Below are 16,106 nucleotides of genomic sequence, written 5' to 3'. Positions count from 1 at the left end.
CCGACTCCGGGAGAAGCTCGGCATGAGGCCCACGGTGGAGGGCAAGATGACCTACCCCGATTTCATCGAACTGATGCACAAGGGACGGGTGGGACGCCTGCTGCACTACGACCAGGGCACGACGATCATCGTCGAGGTGTGCGAGCCGGGTAAGGAGTTGGGTGGGCCTGAGAGGAAGCAGCGGTTCGAGGTCAAGATACCAGGCGACGCCATCTGGGAGGTCAACAAGCTCGCACAGTTCAACAAGCGCTCGAAGATCTACTCCCGCGTCCACAAGGAGCGGGCGTTCATGGACAGAACCGGATGCTCGCAGTTCGTTCACCTGGACAGAATTCCGGAGCCGCTCGTCAACATGTTCCCGTACGCGTGGCCCATACCCATCTTTTACATCATCGGGGGCTACTTCAACGCGGGTCAAAACACCCCAAAGCGCAAGATTACGCGCTTTAAGCCCTTCGGACCGCTGGTGTGGCTTGACAAGAAGGTATTCAACGGCCAGCTCCTGCCCAAGAAGGAGGCCAAGGTTGACATGATGGAGGAGTTCGGGAAGAGCAAGGCGAAGATGATTGGCGGCAAAGTTGGGGACAAGGACAAGGAGGGGAGCTTCTCGGGGCTCACCTTCGATGACGTCGCCGGCGTGGACCACATCGTTGAGGAGTTTAAGTTTATCATCGAGGTGATGAAGGAATTCAAGGAATTCCAGGACACCAAGCAGGAGTCAGAGCGCCAGAAGAAAGACGAAGAGTACAAAGAGAAACTGAAGAAGAGTGTGCCCAACCTCGCCGACCCCGAGACGTGGAAGAGGGCGAAGGAGGAGTTCATCGAGGAATTCTCGGGGTGGCCGATGAAGGACCTGGCTGAGATGAAGGCTGAGCTCAAGAAGAAGGCCGATCAAAAGGCAAAGATGACCAAGATGTTGAAGGAAATTGCCCGGATGCCCCCCGACGAGAGGAAAAAGGCGGCGGAGAAGCTCAGGAACCGCATCCCGCGAGCCGGATCCATCCTGGCGACCATGGACCCCGACATGCTCATCCCGGAGACCGAGGAGGAGTGGGCCGAGTGGGAGGAGATGAAGGATAAGGTGATGGCCTTCGTCGACAAGACGGATTCGCAGGAGGATAAGGTGGACAGGGCTATCAGTCGAATGGCGCCCGAGCTGAGCGCGGAGCGCGCCAGGCTCAGCATCCCCAAGGGTGTGCTCTTCGAGGGCCCGCCCGGTACCGGCAAGACCCTCCTGGCCAAGGCCATCGCGGGCGAGGCTGGCGTCCCGTTCTTCTATGCCAACGGCTCCGAGTTCGTCGAGATGTTCGTGGGCGTCGCGGCGAAACGGGTGAGAGACCTGTTCAAGCGCGCGAGGCAGGTGTCGCCGTCGATCATCTTCATCGACGAGCTCGACACCATCGGCCGCTCGCGCGCTCTCTACGGCAACATGGACAGCGCCACGCAGGAACGCGAGGCCGGTCTGCTGCAACTCCTCGTCGAGCTCGACGGGTTCGACACCAAGGCTAACGCGGGCGTGGACCAGGAGATGGTGCTCGTGATGGGCGCCACCAACCTCAGCGCGCAGCTCGACCCGGCGCTCCTTCGCTCTGGTCGATTCGAGCGATCCTTCCACATCGGCGTTCCCAAGCGCCACAAGGACAGGCTCGCCATCCTCCAGGTGCACGCGAAGAAGCTCAACATCCCGCGAGAGGGTGATCACAAGTGGGAGTCCGACGCGCTGCTCAACCGAGCCGCGGATCTCACCGACGGATACAGCGGCGCCTCGCTCGCCGCGCTTCTCAACGAAGCATCCATCCTCTCCGTCAGGGCGGACAGGGAGTTCGTCAACCTCTCGGACGTGGAGCGCGTCATCGAGCGTAACCTCGTGGGCGTGTCGTCCGCGCCCCTCGAGGACGGCTGGGGCAAGGACCACATGGCGATGGTCGAGGCTGGCCGCGCCGTGCTGTGGTCGTCTAAGCGCTCCATGAACTACTGCCCCGAGATCCTCCGCGTGACCATCAAGCCCGCGGGGGAGCAGGCGACCGGCATCATGCTCAAGCCGGAGCGTTCCGACGAGAACGTCACCAGGCACTTCAATGGCGAGGAGCGACCCGACACCTTCGACGATTTCATCGACGGTCTCGCCATGCTCATCGCCGGTCGCTGCGTCGAGACTGTGTTTTACGGTCCGCAGGGCATATCGGTGCAGACAAAGGGCGACCTGGTCAGCGCGGCGGATATCGCGTACGAGATCGTGACCGGGTCCGGGCTCTACCCGCACCAGGGCGCCGGGCTGTCGCCGATGTGGCCCGAGGAGCTCATCGAGCACTTCAGGATTCCCCGCACGGAGATGGACGTCGGCGTGTACGACATGATGGTTCGCGCGCACATCCGAGCCGAGGAGTACATCAACTACTACAAACCCGTCATCCTCCAGGTGGCGTCCGAGCTCCTGGCGCACGGCTCGCTCTACGGCTCGTACATCCGCGAGCTCGTCGAGGAGCACGAGATCGCGATGAAGCTCGCCAAGGACGAGGAGCTCGCCAGGGCGGACGAGCGCGCCGCCGAGGAGGAGGAGCGAGCCAGGAAGGACGCCATCCACGAGCGGGAGCTGGAGGCGAGGCGCCAGGCTGACGCCGCCGCCGCCGACGCCGCCGCCGCCGCCGCGGCGGCGCAGGCAGCCGCCGCCAAGGAGGTCGAGGAGGAGGGCAAGGGCTCTGCCATCGACGTCGAATCGTCTGACGAGCCGCTCTCGTCCGATCCCTTCGGAACCGCCGCCGCCGCCGTCGACGACGACGACGCCGCGGAGTACAAGGATCAGCTCTCCCGCGCGCTTCGATTCGTCAGCCTCAGCGGCGACAAGTACCGCCGCTCGGAGTACCCGGAGGACTTTGAGGCCGCCGACGAGGAGACGGCGGGGGCGGCTGACGTGGCTGCTGACGTGGACACTGACGTGGATGCCGACGCGGGCGCGGGTCGGCTCGCCAGGGCGCTTCGCGACGTGCGGCTCAGCGGCGCCGCGTTCATGACCGCCGCCGAGGTTGAGGAGGTTGTCGAGCGCGTGGCCCCCTCCGCCGAGGAGATCCTGTTCGTTGACGACGGCGAGTACCGCGAGATGCTCAGGCGCGCGCTCAGGGACGTGCGTCTGAGCGGAGGGTCCACGATGACCGCCGCAGAGGTGAACGAGGTGATGAGGAAGATTGACCCGGACACCGTGGCGTACAGGGAGCAGTACAAGGCGGAGCTCATCAACATGATGAAGCAGAAGGAGGCCGAAAAGAAGGCCGAGGATGATATCAAGAAGGGCGACGACGACGAGGGAGACGACAGGGTCTCGCGCGCGCTCAGGACTTAGAACATTCCTTTGAACCCCAGACTCTCACATGAAGAAAACCACCTCCAAAATCTCCCTGTGCAGCGGAGTCTAAATCCAATTTTCCACATCCCGCGGCACACGTGCGAGCACCTTCATCAAGGGTCTTCTCACGTTTCACGACGACCGTCACTGAATCACACGGGCGTCGAGATGTCGGCGGTCGTGTGGGGCATCGTGGGTGGTGTGCTCCTGGTCTCTATGCTCTGCGGGCTGTGGTACTCGCGCTGCTCTGAGAACGAACGCCGACGGCGCGAGGAAGGTCTTCCCACTACCTGGCACCCCTCGCTCACGGGGAGCTACGATCCGAGGGGTCCCCGGCACGCGGAGTTCGGACCGCCGCCGGTGCAGGCGCCCATGTACGCGCCGTATCCCCCGCAGCCTTACGGCGCTCAGCCAGCCTACGTGGTCCAGCCGGGATATCCCGCCCCACCCCAGCCGATGCCCCCACAGCAGGCGCCGATACCCATGTACACCGCCACCGTACCGGCTCAGGCGGGGGTCAAGCAGTGAGCGACACATATAGCGAGCACCACCTCACCGCCCCGCGGTCTGCTATACCTCGGAGCCCGCACTAGACGCCTAGGAGTCCAGATCCGCGTCGTGTAAAAAAACCTTAGTATTAGAATTGCAAGCGGCACAAAAGTAGTGGTACACCCCGTCCCTCCTCCCCCGGGTCGCGAATCAGTCCACGAGGTTCGCCTCCAGGTCGAACAGCGAGGTGCCCACGATCTTGCACCGCCTCATCTGCCCCATCTCCAGCGCCCGCTGCCCGCCCGTCGGGTCCGCCACGAAGACGATGGGATCGATGTCTGGCGCCTCCAGGCTCGTCCGCCCGGTCCACGCGTCAAACTCCGGGTTGTACCCGTCGATGATGACGTCAACCTCCCGCCCGACGCGCGACGCCGCAAAGTCCTCGGAGATCTGCTGCTGCTGGGCGATGAGCTGGTCCCGGCGCAGGTCCCTCACCGCCTGCTCCACCTGGTCCGGGTACGTCGCCGCGGGGGTCCCGTCCTCCTCGGAGTAGGCAAACGCGCCGAGCCGCTCGAACTTGAACTCCCTGCAGAATCTCATCAGGTCCTCGTGCTCCTCCTCGGTCTCCCCGGGGAAGCCGCTGATGAACGTGGTGCGCAAAGCGAGGCCGGGGATGCGATCCCTGAGCTTGTAGAGCAAGTCCTCCGTGTGCTGTCGGGGCGGCCGGTTCATGCGCAGCAGGGACAGGTTGGTGATGTGCTGCAGCGGGATGTCGATGTACTTGGCCACCTGGGGGATGTCCGCGATGGCGTCGATGAGCGGGTCGGAGAAGTAGGACGGGTACGCGTAGAGGATCCTGATCCACTCGACGCCGTCGATCACGGCGAGAGCCTCGAGCAGCTCCGCCAGCCCGCGCCCGTCGCTCGCCTTGAGGTCCATTCCCCACTGGTTGGTGTCCTCCGCGATGAGGCACAGCTCCCTGGCGCCGGTGTCCGCGAGCGCCTTGGCCTCCTCGATGATCGGGTCCCACGGCTTGGACCGGAACTTCCCCCTGAACCCCGGGATGGCGCAAAACGTGCACTTGTGGTCGCAACCCTCCGCGACCCTGAGGTAGGCGTAGTGCTGCGGGGTGAGGCGCTTGCGCAAGGCCTCGGGCCTGAACGGGGGCGACGCGGTGCCAACTCGCACCCTTCCGCGCTTGGCCCCGTCCGCCGCCGCGCCCGTCTCCACCCCGAGCTGCTCGCCGAGCGTGTTCGGCAAGTCCTTGTAGTTTTCGAACCCCATGACCACGTCAACCTCGGGCATCTCGTCCGCGAGCTCCTCCGCGTACCTCTGCGCCAGGCATCCGGTGACGATGACCTTCTTCTTCTTTCCACCCTGCTCCTGCTCCGCCTTCATCGCGGCGGCGGCGAGGATGGCGTCCACGCTCTCGTTCTTGGCGTCCTCGACGAACCCGCAGGTGTTCACGATGATTGCGTCCGCATCCTCGTGCTCGTCGATGATGTCGAAGCCGTTGGCGAAGAGGTCGCCGAGCATGACCTCACCGTCCACGGTGTTCTTCGGGCATCCCAGGGAGACCATGGATACCTTCGCGCGCTGCTTCTCGTCGGCGGAGGGCGCGGTCTCGCTGCCCTCGGACGGTGGCGATATGGCCGCACGCGGAGCCTTGCTTCTGGCGGCGGCGAATGAGCGGCGACGCGCATTGGCGGTCGACGTGGCGACAGACGCGCCGGACAGAGCCGCGCGGCTGCCGAGGATGGATGCGACAGACATGACGTTGGGTTCGAGAGTCTCTCTCGAAGTTTGGACCGCGCGTGAGGCCTCGTGCCCGTGTCACAGCTGCTGCACAGAGCTGCCGTGGAGAAGCTTTTTCCTTTTTCGCCCTTTTTCTCATCCAAAGTCCAAGAGACCACGTCACCGGCTTCTCCGTGTTCGAAGGTGAAGGTACGAAGGTACAGGCAAACAGTTAAAAAACGTGCACAAAAGTGCGTATTTATCGTTTGATGACTCTATTTCGACCAAACTGCCACAGTCATCATTTCGATGAATAAAACTCTTAACCCCTGCAACTCGTTCACGAGAAGGCTCCACAGCCGCACTTCTTCGCCTTCTTACCGCTCCCGCACGAGCACGGATCATTCGGCTGCGAAACGATCGAACGGGGTTGGAGTTGAGACCAGTCATCGCCGGGGTTGCACGAAGGTTGGGCGAGTCGACGCGATGGGCGACGGTACAAAAACTGATGACGATTGGTTCGGGCGCGGGAGTCTCGCGAATGAGAGCAGCCTGGAGGGTTCGGGTGCTCACCTTGAGCTTCTTCTCGCTCTTCTGCGTCGGTCCCGCGGTCTTGACGAGGGGCTTGAACCCGCGCTCCTTGTGGATGAAGAAGTCGTGGTCCTTTGGGTCTAGAGATATCTGCTGCTTGGCGAGCCCGTTTGCCATCGAGCCCTTGCCGTTGTCCCAACGCTCGTGGCAAGCCTCGCAGATGTCGTGGTTGGGGCAGTTCTTGCACCTGAACCTGTAGCCAATTATGGGCACCGCCCCGCAGCCGTCGCAGGTGATGCCCTGGTGCTCGCCAAAGTACGCAGCCTTCTGTTCCTGGAGATAACGGGGAGGAATCGGATTTCAGTTCCGCGTTCCGCTATGGGCGATGTCCGATCGCGCGCTCACCTCCTGCTTCTTCTGCTCGGCCTTCATCGCGGCCACCTTGGCCTCGATCTCGGCGCGCTTCGCAGCCTTGGCGGCGTCGTCCATCGTGTGTGAACTAGTATGGGTCCGGCTCTTCGCGCCCGCGATGAGTGAGACGAGGTCGTTAGGTTAGCCATTTTTTTCCTCCTGACGGAGGTAACACGTCGGATTTTGCCGTCTCGGAACCACCAACACTCGCGAAGGCGCCCGGGGGATGGCCCGAGGAGGCGGCGGGCGCGCCGCCGAGCACGTGGGCAGGCGCACATCGTCATGCGTCTTCGCCGATAACATCGCGAAGGCCTCCATCGCCGCCTACAACGCCGCACTCGCGTCCGTGCCCGAGCCCGCGCGATCCGATGCGTTCGGGGGAGGTCGACAGACGGTGCTCGCGGCTGTCGTGGCGCGTGACGAGCGCCTGGACGCGCTCAGGGTGGTGTCGCTGGGCGCGGGGACCAAGTTTATGTCCGCGGTGGACATCGAGGCGGACGCGGAAGCGGGGGCGAGGGTCCGCGACAGCCACGCGGAGGTGCTCGCGCGCCGGGGGCTCAAGCGTTTCCTCTACGCGCAGCTCGCCGCCGAGGCTGGACGCTCCCATCGCGAGCCGTCCCCCGTCGCGACCGGTCGCAAGCGCACGCGCGAGAGGGAGGACCCGGCCTCCTTCACCGCGCCGGCGACGGAACCTGGAAGCCGTTCGGCACGCGACAACGCGTCCCAAACGTGGTCGGTGCTCGAGCGCGCCGGCGAGCGATATCGCGTCCGTCCTTCCGTCACCTTCCACCTGTACACGTCCTCCGCGCCCTGCGGCAACGCGACCGTCAAGCGGTGGGCCAAGGGCGCGAAGGAGCGATTCGTGGACGGCCTCGGCGCCTTCGAGACACCGCCGGGGTCCGACGACCACGGACGCCCGAGCTGGAGCGCGGTGAAGGAGGGGCAGATCGCGTTCCTGTACAAGAAAGACCCGGGGTCGACCGCGTGCGAGCCGTCGGAACCGCGGGGCACAGGGCTCGGGGCCGATAAAGCCGACGAAACCGAGAAAGACGTCGCCTCGGGGAATCGCGCGATCGCGTCCGGCGGCGGCAGCGGCGACGTCGGACGCTTCGTTCCCCCCGGAGCGTCCACGACTGGGCGGGTGCTGACGTGCAGCGACAAGCTCGCGACGTGGTCGTGCGTCGGGCTCCAGGGCGCGTTGCTGACGGAGTTCCTTGCCGAGCCGGTGTACCTCGCGTCCGTCACGGTCGGTCGCAAGTTTAACCAGGCCATCCTGAGGCGCGCGCTGTGCTGCCGCGTCCACCGGTTCATAGACCCCAACGGCGCCGAGCGAAGCGCAAAGGAGACTGAACGACGCGCAAAGGAGACTGAACAGGCGAAGGGCTCGTCGCCCTCGTCGCCCTCGTCGCCCTCGTCGTCGTTCGGGGTGCGACATCCGAGTGTGATGTGCACGGCCGTACCCTTCGACCTGGGCGCGTACGCGGAAGGGGAGGGCGCGGTGTTCGATCGACGGGAGGCGCTCGCGTGGTGGCTGGAAGATGGTGGACCGACAAGTATGACGGCGACGCGGGCGAGAGGGACGTCGAGGGACGACGAGCTCTCGGGGGACGAGGACGACGGCGTCGTCGGCGGCATCGTCGGCGTCGGCGTCAGCGTGGGCGTGGGCGGTCGGTGGGAGGTTCTCGACGGCCGCGCCGGGGTGAGGTTGATGCCCGACGGCCGTGGACCGTCTTCGCTGTCTCGCGTCTCGTTGCTCGCGACGCATCGATTCGTCGTCGAGAACCTCGGACGGGGGGACGTGGAACTGGGACGCGGGGACGCGGCGGGGGGAACGTACGCGGACGCGAAACGATCGGCGGGGGAGGCGAGCGGGTACGGGGCGGCGAAGAGGCGCGCGCTGTCTCAGCCCGGGCTGTGGGCGCTGTCGGAGCTCCCGAAAATCCTGCGGGGTTGACTCGCGTCCAGGAGTCGTAACAGAAATTGGGCCCATGGTGGTGTATGGGAGTTTTCCTTGGTTCATGACTCGTGAAAACTTGGATTTAGCCTGTACTCGTACACAACTGTAACCTGTTTTTCTGGGCTTTTCCTTCGCGCGAGGGCGCGACCACAACGCGGCGTCACCGGACGCGGCGGAACGCTTTTGCACCGGCGCGAGCTCGTTCCCGCGATTCACGCGCGCGCGAAGCCCTCGCCTGCGTTGCACCCGAGCAACCGACGCGCATCCGTCGCAGGTTGGGGAAAGTAAACGCGTTTTGAACAACAGTCGCGCGGAATGTCCAACGTGGTGACGCTCCGGGACACCAAGGGATGGAGCTCCGACGCCCCGTCCTACTCCACCAGCACCATGGACAAGTCCCGCGTGGTGTCCACCTTCAAGCCCTTCTTCGGCGACTCCAAGAAGGCTGCCAACGTCGAGGAGACCCCGGTGGAGGCGAGGATGCGGAAGGCCCTGGTGCACACGCTGGTGAAGCACTCGATGAGATGCGCGACGGTCAAGGGTGAGGACCGCGCGGCGCTCGTCATCCAGAGGTACTGGCGCAGCTACGCCGCGGCGCGGGTGCTCCGACGCCTGCGTTGGGCCGCCAGGAGAAAGGCGCTGAGGGAGGGGACCGTCGCGACGATACTCGGCTTGCCCTTCGCCGTCGCGAGGACCGGTCTCAAGGGCACGTACCTCGCGCTCAGGTCCTTCCTGATGACGTTCACCGTCTTCAGGATGCTCGCGGGTACCGTCGGGCGCATCCCCGTGTCGCTGTATCGTGCGCTCATCAGCGCCGAGGGCGCGGTGGGTGTGAGCGGCGCGGCGACCCTCGCGGCGGTTGACTGCGTCCTGGTCAGGGGCACGTACTTCCGCGGCAACTTTCAGGACTACGTCGCGCTCTACGTGGCGACGTTCATGTTCTGCGACCTGTTCCTCCCCGGGTTCGTCCTCGGGCCGTACAGGGCCGTGGGCGCGGGGGCGAGGAGGGGCGCCAGGTTGGCGGCGCGGCGCGGGGTGTTTTTCGCCGCGGAGAATGCTCCGGATGCCAAGGCGAAGAACACGGTGCTGCGAACAGGCGTCTTCCTCGGGCTCGTGACCGAGGACGAGGCCAAACCCAAGCCCATCGTCAGCGACGCGGACCTTCCAAACGATCCGGATCTTCTCAAGGCGCTCAAAGCGGCGGAGAAGTACGCCGAGGCGAGCAGGCAGCGCGCGGATGAGCTCCAGGAACGACTCAACGCGGTGGAGCAGATGATGAAGATGTTTGGAGAGATGTCTGAGCACCAGTACAACACCGCGAAGGAGATCGCGAGCGAGGCGACGCGCAGGCTCGAGAGCACCACCAACGTGGACGAGCGCATCGACAAGAGGTTCGAGGACATGACCCTGATGCTCCGCGAGGCGCGGGACGAGGGCAGGGCGGAGGGGTTCACGGAGGCAAGGAACGAACTTCAACGATTCGGGTCGCTGGAGGATGAGATCGCCGCGATGAGCCCGGAGGCGCGGGCCATCGTCGAGAAGGGCCTCAGAGAGGGCATGGAACACGGGGTGGTCAAGGGCATGCAGCTGGAGAAGGAACGCAGGAGGAAGGCTGCGATTTCCTACAAGATTAAGCGGGCGCTGGGGCTGGCGTCCAGCAACTCACCAGAGGATGCGAAGAAGCGCGCCGCGCAGGCCAGTTTGGAGCACCTCAAGTCGCACATCCGCGAGGGCGGCGCGTTTCCCCCGGCGCAGCAACCTCGTCACCGACGCTCGGGCTCCAAGACTTCGAACAACTCGCGGTGACGAGGGACAAGTACGCGTTCCAAACGCTTTGTAAAAAAATTATACTCGGGCTCGCAGACTCCTCGTCGCCGCCACCGCCATGGGCTTCCTTGGGGGTGCCTTCTTAGCCGGAGCCTTCTTGGCGACAACCTTCTTCGCAGGGGCCCTCTTCACGGCTGCCTTCTTCGCGGGTGCCTTGCTGGGCTCATCGTTCTCGGCCCCTCGTTTCTTGGGCTCCGCCTTCACGCCAGCCGCATGCTTCTCGCTCGTTTTCTTCTGCCGCTTGGGCACGAACGCCGTGGTCCTACCCCCGACGGTTATGAACTGAATCGGTTCACCCCCAACCTCGCCCGCGACCTTGCCCCACCTGTGGTGAAACAGCCAGTCATCCGGGAACATCTCCGCATCCGCGCCCGCGTCGCACGCGGTTTTGATCACGTCCTCCATCGCGTCCCTCAGATCCCTCAGCTGCGCGGGCGTCAACGACTTCGCGGGCTGCTCCGGATGCAGCCTCGAGTGGTAGAGGACCTCGTCCGCGATCCAGTTGCCCACGCCCGCGGCGATGGTCTGGTCCAGGAGGACCGACTTGATTGGACCGCCGCGTTTGGCGAAGCGCGACGCAAACGCGGCCTCGTCGGGCATCGCCAGCAGGGGATCGAAGCCGAGCTCGGATATGGGCGGTGACGCCGTGACGTCTCCGCGTACCAGCCTGATGCGCCCGAACCTTCGCGGGTCCGTGTACGCCAGCGCGATGCCGTTGTCAAAGGTGACTACGAGCTTGGCAAAGCGCGGCGGCCAGTTCGAGGTATCAACGACGAAAGCCTTGTACTTCATCGCTCCCTTCCCCCGGATGGAAAATGCCCCGGTCATGCCGAAATGAAAAAGAGGCGAGTCCGCGCCTCCGCTCATGTCCCACCACATATGTTTACCCCGACGATGCGCCGCCGTCAGGGTCTTGTTTAAGAGAGCGGAGACGAAAGCCTTCCGCTCGACATCCTTGAAGATCTTCTCGTCAAAACTTCCGTCCTCGTTGAACTCCACCTTGGTCACCTTGGCGCCGATGCAGTGCGCCTCGACCAGGCACCTCGCGCTCTCCACCTCGGGAAGCTCAGGCATGGTCTCTCGGACGTAGCGCGCTCGTACGTTAAACCGTCGGAGTGACGGTGGACGCGCGTTCGGAAGTGACGGATGACGTGTACGTTTTTCGTAAAAGTTACAGCAGAAACTCGCCTGTCAGGTTCTGTTCTCCGTTGATGAGTTCCCGAGTGTTACAATTTTAGCCCCCTGGCCGAGTGGTCGACATGTGATCTGCTATCGTGTTCTACCCCGCGCTCACGCCGAGACGTTCGTCGCCATCCACCCGTCCAGCGCCGCCGCCGCCCGCTCCCACCGGGTGTCGAGCATCAGGTCGTGAGCGGCGTCTTCCATCACTATGGCCTCGGTCCGTCCCCACTCCGCCGTCTCCTCCAGGCCCTCCACGTCCACCACGAAGTCGTCCCTGCCCCCCATCACGCACACGGGCGCGCTCCCCGCCCTCGGCGCGGGGATGGGCAGGACGTCGTCGAGCGCCTTCAGGTCCAGCAGCCGCACGTTGCACGACTCCGCGATCTGACCCATGTGCGCGAGCAACTCGCTCTCCGGCAGGTCCCTCGAGAAGAAGCACTCGCGGCACAGCGCCGCGTTCGTCTTGAAGGCGCCGGCGATGAACGCGTAGGTGATCTTAACGCTGGCGATGAAATTCCTCGCGAGAAATCTTCGCACCATCGGACCGTTGCCCGTCGGCGGCACGGACGCGACGAGCGCGAGCGCGGCGAGCTCGGGCGGATTTCGCCGACACATCACCTGTTGCGCCACGAGTCCCCCGAATGAATGCCCCACGAGCACAGGGGGGGTCTCGAGGGATGCGCAGAAGGCGGTGACGTCGTCCGCGTGCTCCACGAGCGTGGCCGCCACGGACACGCCCTGGGGCACGTCGCTTTTTCCCTGCCCCCTGCAGGAGATGGCGTAGCAATCGTGGCCGCGCGATGCGAAGTAGTCGAACCAGTGCTCGCTCCAGCACCACGCGGCGTGGTAAGATCCGTGGACGAAGACCATCGGGGCCTTCTTCGCCACCCCCGACGCGGCTTTCTGGGACTGGACCTCGAGCTTGAGGCCGACGGACGGGATCGGGAAGAACGACGTTTCGACCGACGCCGATGCCCGGACGATGTGAGGGCGCGATCGCGTCTGGACGCTCCCGCTCCGCACCCGGGAGCGGCTGAGGATCGCTCGCCCCGGAGCGAACGAGGAGCTCGTCACGGCAAGTGCGGACATGACGCCGGCTTGGACCGATCCAAAAGTTCGGAGCGGGGGAGCGCGGTCGTGGCTTATCCGATCGAGCGTCGAGGATATTTGTGACGAGGACTTCCTCATTTTCTGTTTGCATTTCATCCCAACACACGCAACTCTGGGGAACAACAATAAACGAATCGTACACCCTACACGTCGTTCGGGTCGAACTCGAACTCCTCGGGCGGCGCCGGCTCCTCCTCCACGGGCGCAGCCGCGGCGGCCCCGCCGCCCGTGTTTGTCACCCCCGGCACCAGGGTCCTGGTCGCGGCGACGTACTCGATGTCCTCCCCCGGGGTGGTATCCTTGAGCACCACGAAGCCGCGCCTGAGATCCGCCACCGCCGGGACGAACCTGCTGCCCTCGTCGAACCGCACGTACCTCTCCTGCGCCGGCGTGACCCTCGCCGGGTTGGACAGCTCCTCCTTCGTGGGCTCCGGCTTCTTCTTCTCCTTCTCGGCATCCTCCTCGTCGTCCTTCTTGTCGCCGTCGACGTCCATGCCCTCAGCCTCGTCGTCCTTCTTGTCACCGTCGACGTCCATGCCCTCAGCCTCCTTGCCCTCCTCCCTGGCCTTCTTCGCCGCCTTAGCCTTGGCCTTCGCGGTGGTGGAGAGGACAGCCTTGACGAGCTTGCCCTTGTCCTTCTTGTCGTCGAGGTTGACAGGCGCGGGATAGGCGAAGAGCGAAGGCTTGCAGTGCGACGTCACCGAGCACATCGGCATCTTGAGATGGGAGTCGAGGCCGATGAACGCGGTGGGCACAAAGGTGAGGGATATGAAGTAGGAGAGCGGGTACCAGTACCAGTACTGCGTGAACACGAGCATGGAGAGCACGGCGGTCATCCTTGGGTAGCCCGACTTGGCCCGGAGGCCGATGGTCACGTTTCGCCCGCCGGCGTCGATGATGCCCTGCGCCATGATGGCGCCCATCTTGGTCATCGTCACCTCTCGATCGTCCTGGATGTGGTTCATCAGCCTCTTGCGGAAGGGCGCCAGGGACTGTTCGGACTGCTCCACCATCACCATGGCCATGGCGATGAGCGCACCCTGTTGCACGAAGTCAACCGCGTCGGTGAGCATGGGCTCGAGGAGCGCGACAGCCTCCTTCATGCCCGTGCCGGAGCACGAGATACCCACAGCCATCGCGGCGCCGTAGCGCACGTGGGGGTTGTAAGACTCCGCGAGGAGCTTAACGACCCTCGGGCACTGGCTCGGGGTGGAGCACAGCACGAAACCCAACGACATCACCGCGGCCCTTCGAACGTCGTCGGACACGTCGGACACGGCGACGTGCAAGAGGCGCCGGATGCCCGCGTTGTTTCCGGTGGCCACGTACGCCGATGCGGTGGCGAGGCACGCGCCGTAGCGGATGATCGGGTCGCTGTCGCGCACCATCTGCTCGATGAGGGGCTCGGCCTCCTCCTCGCGGCCGTACGCGGTGAGCGCCAGGCCGACGGAGCACCCGCGGATGATCTTCTCGTGCTGCGTCTTGTGGCAGTAGTTGAGAATTTGCTGCTGCTTGTCGACGGCGCCGGAGCCCGCGAGGAGCAGGCCCATGCCGACGCCGGCACCCTCGCCCGCGATGGCACCGTCAGTGCGGAGGATTCGGAACATGTCGGTGAACACCTCCTCGTTGCCGGAGCCGAGCGCGGCCAGACCGAGGCCGAGGCACGCGCCGTGCTGGATAACCTCGTTGTTGCTGGAGCGGGACGACTCGAGCAGAAAGGGCAGGATACCCTCGCCGTGGTTGGCGTGGATGAGACCGAGCGCGTACAGGGCGCCGCCCTCGGTGTAGGGGCTCGGGCGCGCACCCCCGGCGCCGCCCTCGCGGGGCAAGAAGGGTCCCATCAGCGTGCGGCCCTCGTTGAGCTGCCCGCGGTGAATCACGCCCATCCCCGCCGTCGCCGAGAACCGCGCCCAGTTCGTCGCCCTGCTGAGCCAGTCGAGGTTCTCCCTGAGGAAAGTATCCACGGTGGTGCCCGCGTGCATCAACGCGTTGCAGAGCACGGTCGCGGAGTGGCACACGGAGTTCCTGGACTCCACCGCGGAACGCATCTGCTTGAGCAGCAGGAGGTCGGCGGCGTTGTGCGAGTACAGAAACTCGAGGTGGAGGTTGACGGGGAGCTCGCCGGAGAGCACCGAGCGGAGCAGCGCGATGGGCTCCTTCTTCTCCTCCGCCTTCTTCTCCTCGTCTTCCTTCTTGTCCTCCTCGCCGTCCTCCATGGCGGCGTCCTCGTCGGCGCCGTTCTCGCGAGGGGTATCCTTGGGCGAGGGCGCCAGCTTGGACGCGACGTTGGAAAGAAACTTTTGAATCTCATTCTCGCACAGGGAGAAGGCGATCTGGTACGCCAAGAGCTGATCGTCCTCCTCGCCCTCGACGAGCCTGGTGAGGATCGCCGCTACGCCGTCCGCGTCGTCCAGGAACATGAGGCACTGGCACACGTTCAGGTAGTTGTTCTCCACGTGATCGCTCTCGTACATGCGCACCAGCACCGTGAGCACCTCGCGGCGAAACTCCCTCGACGTGACGAGCGTCTGGCACACCCTTGTCGCGTAGTTAAGCGCCTCCGCCACGTCGGTGCTCTTGTGGATGGCCTCCTCCAGCTTGTCCAGGCGCTTGGTCTCGAGCGCGACTCCGATGGCCTGGTGGATCTGACCATCGTCGAAGCACCGCTGGAACATCCGCTCGACGATGGACACGAGCCGCGCGTCGATCGCCTGCTCGGCTTCGGGCTTCTGCCTCTGCTCGATGTACTCGTCGATCGCTTTGGCTGCGGATGCGGGTCGGGGGAAGGGTCGGGGCGGGTCAGATGGGTCAGATCGGTTGTTCGCTTTTTTTCCCGTCCCGCACACGGGGGAAAAAGGCCCGTCAAGGGATAGACAACGGGTAGGTTGGGATCTGGGGGGACCGGCGACGCGTACCGAGCAGGGTCTTGACGAAATCGTTGGACTCGGTGACGTCAAACATGCTGCCGGCGCAGAGTGCGTAGTTGAGCGCATCGTTGAGCTCGCCGAGGTGGTAGAAGACCTGCGGGCGCGGGAGGGAAGGGGGACGGGGTCAGGTTTCAGATCTGGGCACACGGCTAACCCTTGAAAGATCGCCAAGGACGGGGCGCTGATGACGCGACGCGGGGGAGGCTGAGTGACGCACCTTGGAGGCCAAAAGCGCCGCGAGCTCGCGCTGTGCGAAGAACTCGTCCTCGTACATCGCCTCGATGACCGAGATGGATCCCGCCACCTCGGCCCAGTGCGTGTCGATGACCTTGTTCAGCGATCGCAGCGCGGTGGTTTGCAGCTGCACCTCGGTCTCCTCGAGCATCGAGATGAGGCCAGCCGCGGAGGAGAGACCCAGGGCGGGGCCCATGGAGATAGGGCCGGCTACCGCCATGCTCGAACCCTTCTCACGAGATCCAAGCGAGCTTTTGTCCACGCCGTATGCCTACGCGCGCTTCCACAGTGAGCAGCTCGCGGCGGACGCCCCTTTTTGAACCGAGCTCGCACCTACAGTACGGACCCAGTACGAGAGGAGGCG

General features: G+C 64.6%; 8 protein-coding genes across 8 annotated transcripts; 3 read left to right on the top strand and 5 right to left on the bottom strand.

Annotated features, from left to right (window-relative positions):
- Positions 1–1,144: 1,144 nt before the first annotated feature.
- On the top strand, positions 1,145–1,863 carry MICPUN_83563 (predicted protein; the record flags this gene model as incomplete). The annotated part of the gene is made up of 1 exon (XM_002503935.1): positions 1,145–1,863. A coding segment is annotated over one exon (719 nt), but the record flags the coding sequence as incomplete, so codon positions are not given.
- Positions 1,864–3,437: 1,574 nt separating this feature from the next.
- On the top strand, positions 3,438–4,010 carry MICPUN_108625 (predicted protein). Its single transcript, XM_002503934.1, has one exon. It carries the CDS (start codon positions 3,509–3,511, stop codon positions 3,866–3,868), a length of 360 nt encoding a protein of 119 aa, XP_002503980.1. The 5' UTR covers positions 3,438–3,508; the 3' UTR covers positions 3,869–4,010.
- A 29-nt stretch (positions 4,011–4,039) lies between these two features.
- MICPUN_83736 (predicted protein) lies at positions 4,040–5,410 on the bottom strand (the record flags this gene model as incomplete). The annotated part of the gene is made up of 1 exon (XM_002503593.1): positions 4,040–5,410. One exon carries the CDS (start codon positions 5,408–5,410, stop codon positions 4,040–4,042), a length of 1,371 nt encoding a protein of 456 aa, XP_002503639.1.
- Positions 5,411–5,838: 428 nt separating this feature from the next.
- MICPUN_60146 (predicted protein) lies at positions 5,839–6,583 on the bottom strand (the record flags this gene model as incomplete). Its single annotated transcript, XM_002503592.1, has 3 exons — positions 5,839–5,936; positions 6,007–6,427; positions 6,500–6,583. 3 exons carry the CDS (start codon positions 6,581–6,583, stop codon positions 5,839–5,841), a joined length of 603 nt encoding a protein of 200 aa, XP_002503638.1.
- Positions 6,584–6,731: 148 nt separating this feature from the next.
- Positions 6,732–10,322, top strand: MICPUN_105848 (predicted protein; the record flags this gene model as incomplete). Its single annotated transcript, XM_002503933.1, has 2 exons — positions 6,732–8,377; positions 8,846–10,322. The coding sequence occupies 2 exons, from the start codon at positions 6,732–6,734 to the stop codon at positions 10,266–10,268; spliced, it is 3,069 nt and encodes a 1,022-aa protein (XP_002503979.1). The 3' UTR covers positions 10,269–10,322.
- A 130-nt stretch (positions 10,323–10,452) lies between these two features.
- MICPUN_60143 (predicted protein) lies at positions 10,453–11,363 on the bottom strand (the record flags this gene model as incomplete). The annotated part of the gene is made up of 2 exons (XM_002503591.1): positions 10,453–10,523; positions 10,556–11,363. 2 exons carry the CDS (start codon positions 11,361–11,363, stop codon positions 10,453–10,455), a joined length of 879 nt encoding a protein of 292 aa, XP_002503637.1.
- Positions 11,364–11,494: 131 nt separating this feature from the next.
- Positions 11,495–12,376, bottom strand: MICPUN_108624 (predicted protein). Its single transcript, XM_002503590.1, has one exon. It carries the CDS (start codon positions 12,339–12,341, stop codon positions 11,580–11,582), a length of 762 nt encoding a protein of 253 aa, XP_002503636.1. The 5' UTR covers positions 12,342–12,376; the 3' UTR covers positions 11,495–11,579.
- Positions 12,377–12,651: 275 nt separating this feature from the next.
- On the bottom strand, positions 12,652–15,962 carry MICPUN_60141 (proteasome regulatory complex component protein; the record flags this gene model as incomplete). Its single annotated transcript, XM_002503589.1, has 3 exons — positions 12,652–15,339; positions 15,497–15,602; positions 15,726–15,962. 3 exons carry the CDS (start codon positions 15,960–15,962, stop codon positions 12,725–12,727), a joined length of 2,958 nt encoding a protein of 985 aa, XP_002503635.1. The 3' UTR covers positions 12,652–12,724.
- Positions 15,963–16,106: the final 144 nt, after the last annotated feature.

The sequence above is a fragment of the Micromonas commoda genome, chromosome 7, assembly GCF_000090985.2.
Source record: "Micromonas commoda chromosome 7, complete sequence".
In the NCBI taxonomy this organism is placed as follows: domain Eukaryota; kingdom Viridiplantae; phylum Chlorophyta; class Mamiellophyceae; order Mamiellales; family Mamiellaceae; genus Micromonas; species Micromonas commoda.
This window is presented reverse-complemented; position numbering and strand designations above follow the sequence as displayed.

Excerpts from the sequence above, each read along its gene's own strand:
- MICPUN_108624 (XM_002503590.1), bottom strand. The coding sequence starts at position 12,341 with ATGGTCTTCGTCCACGGATCTTACCACGCCGCGTGGTGCTGGAGCGAG.
- MICPUN_108625 (XM_002503934.1), top strand. The coding sequence starts at position 3,509 with ATGTCGGCGGTCGTGTGGGGCATCGTGGGTGGTGTGCTCCTGGTCTCT.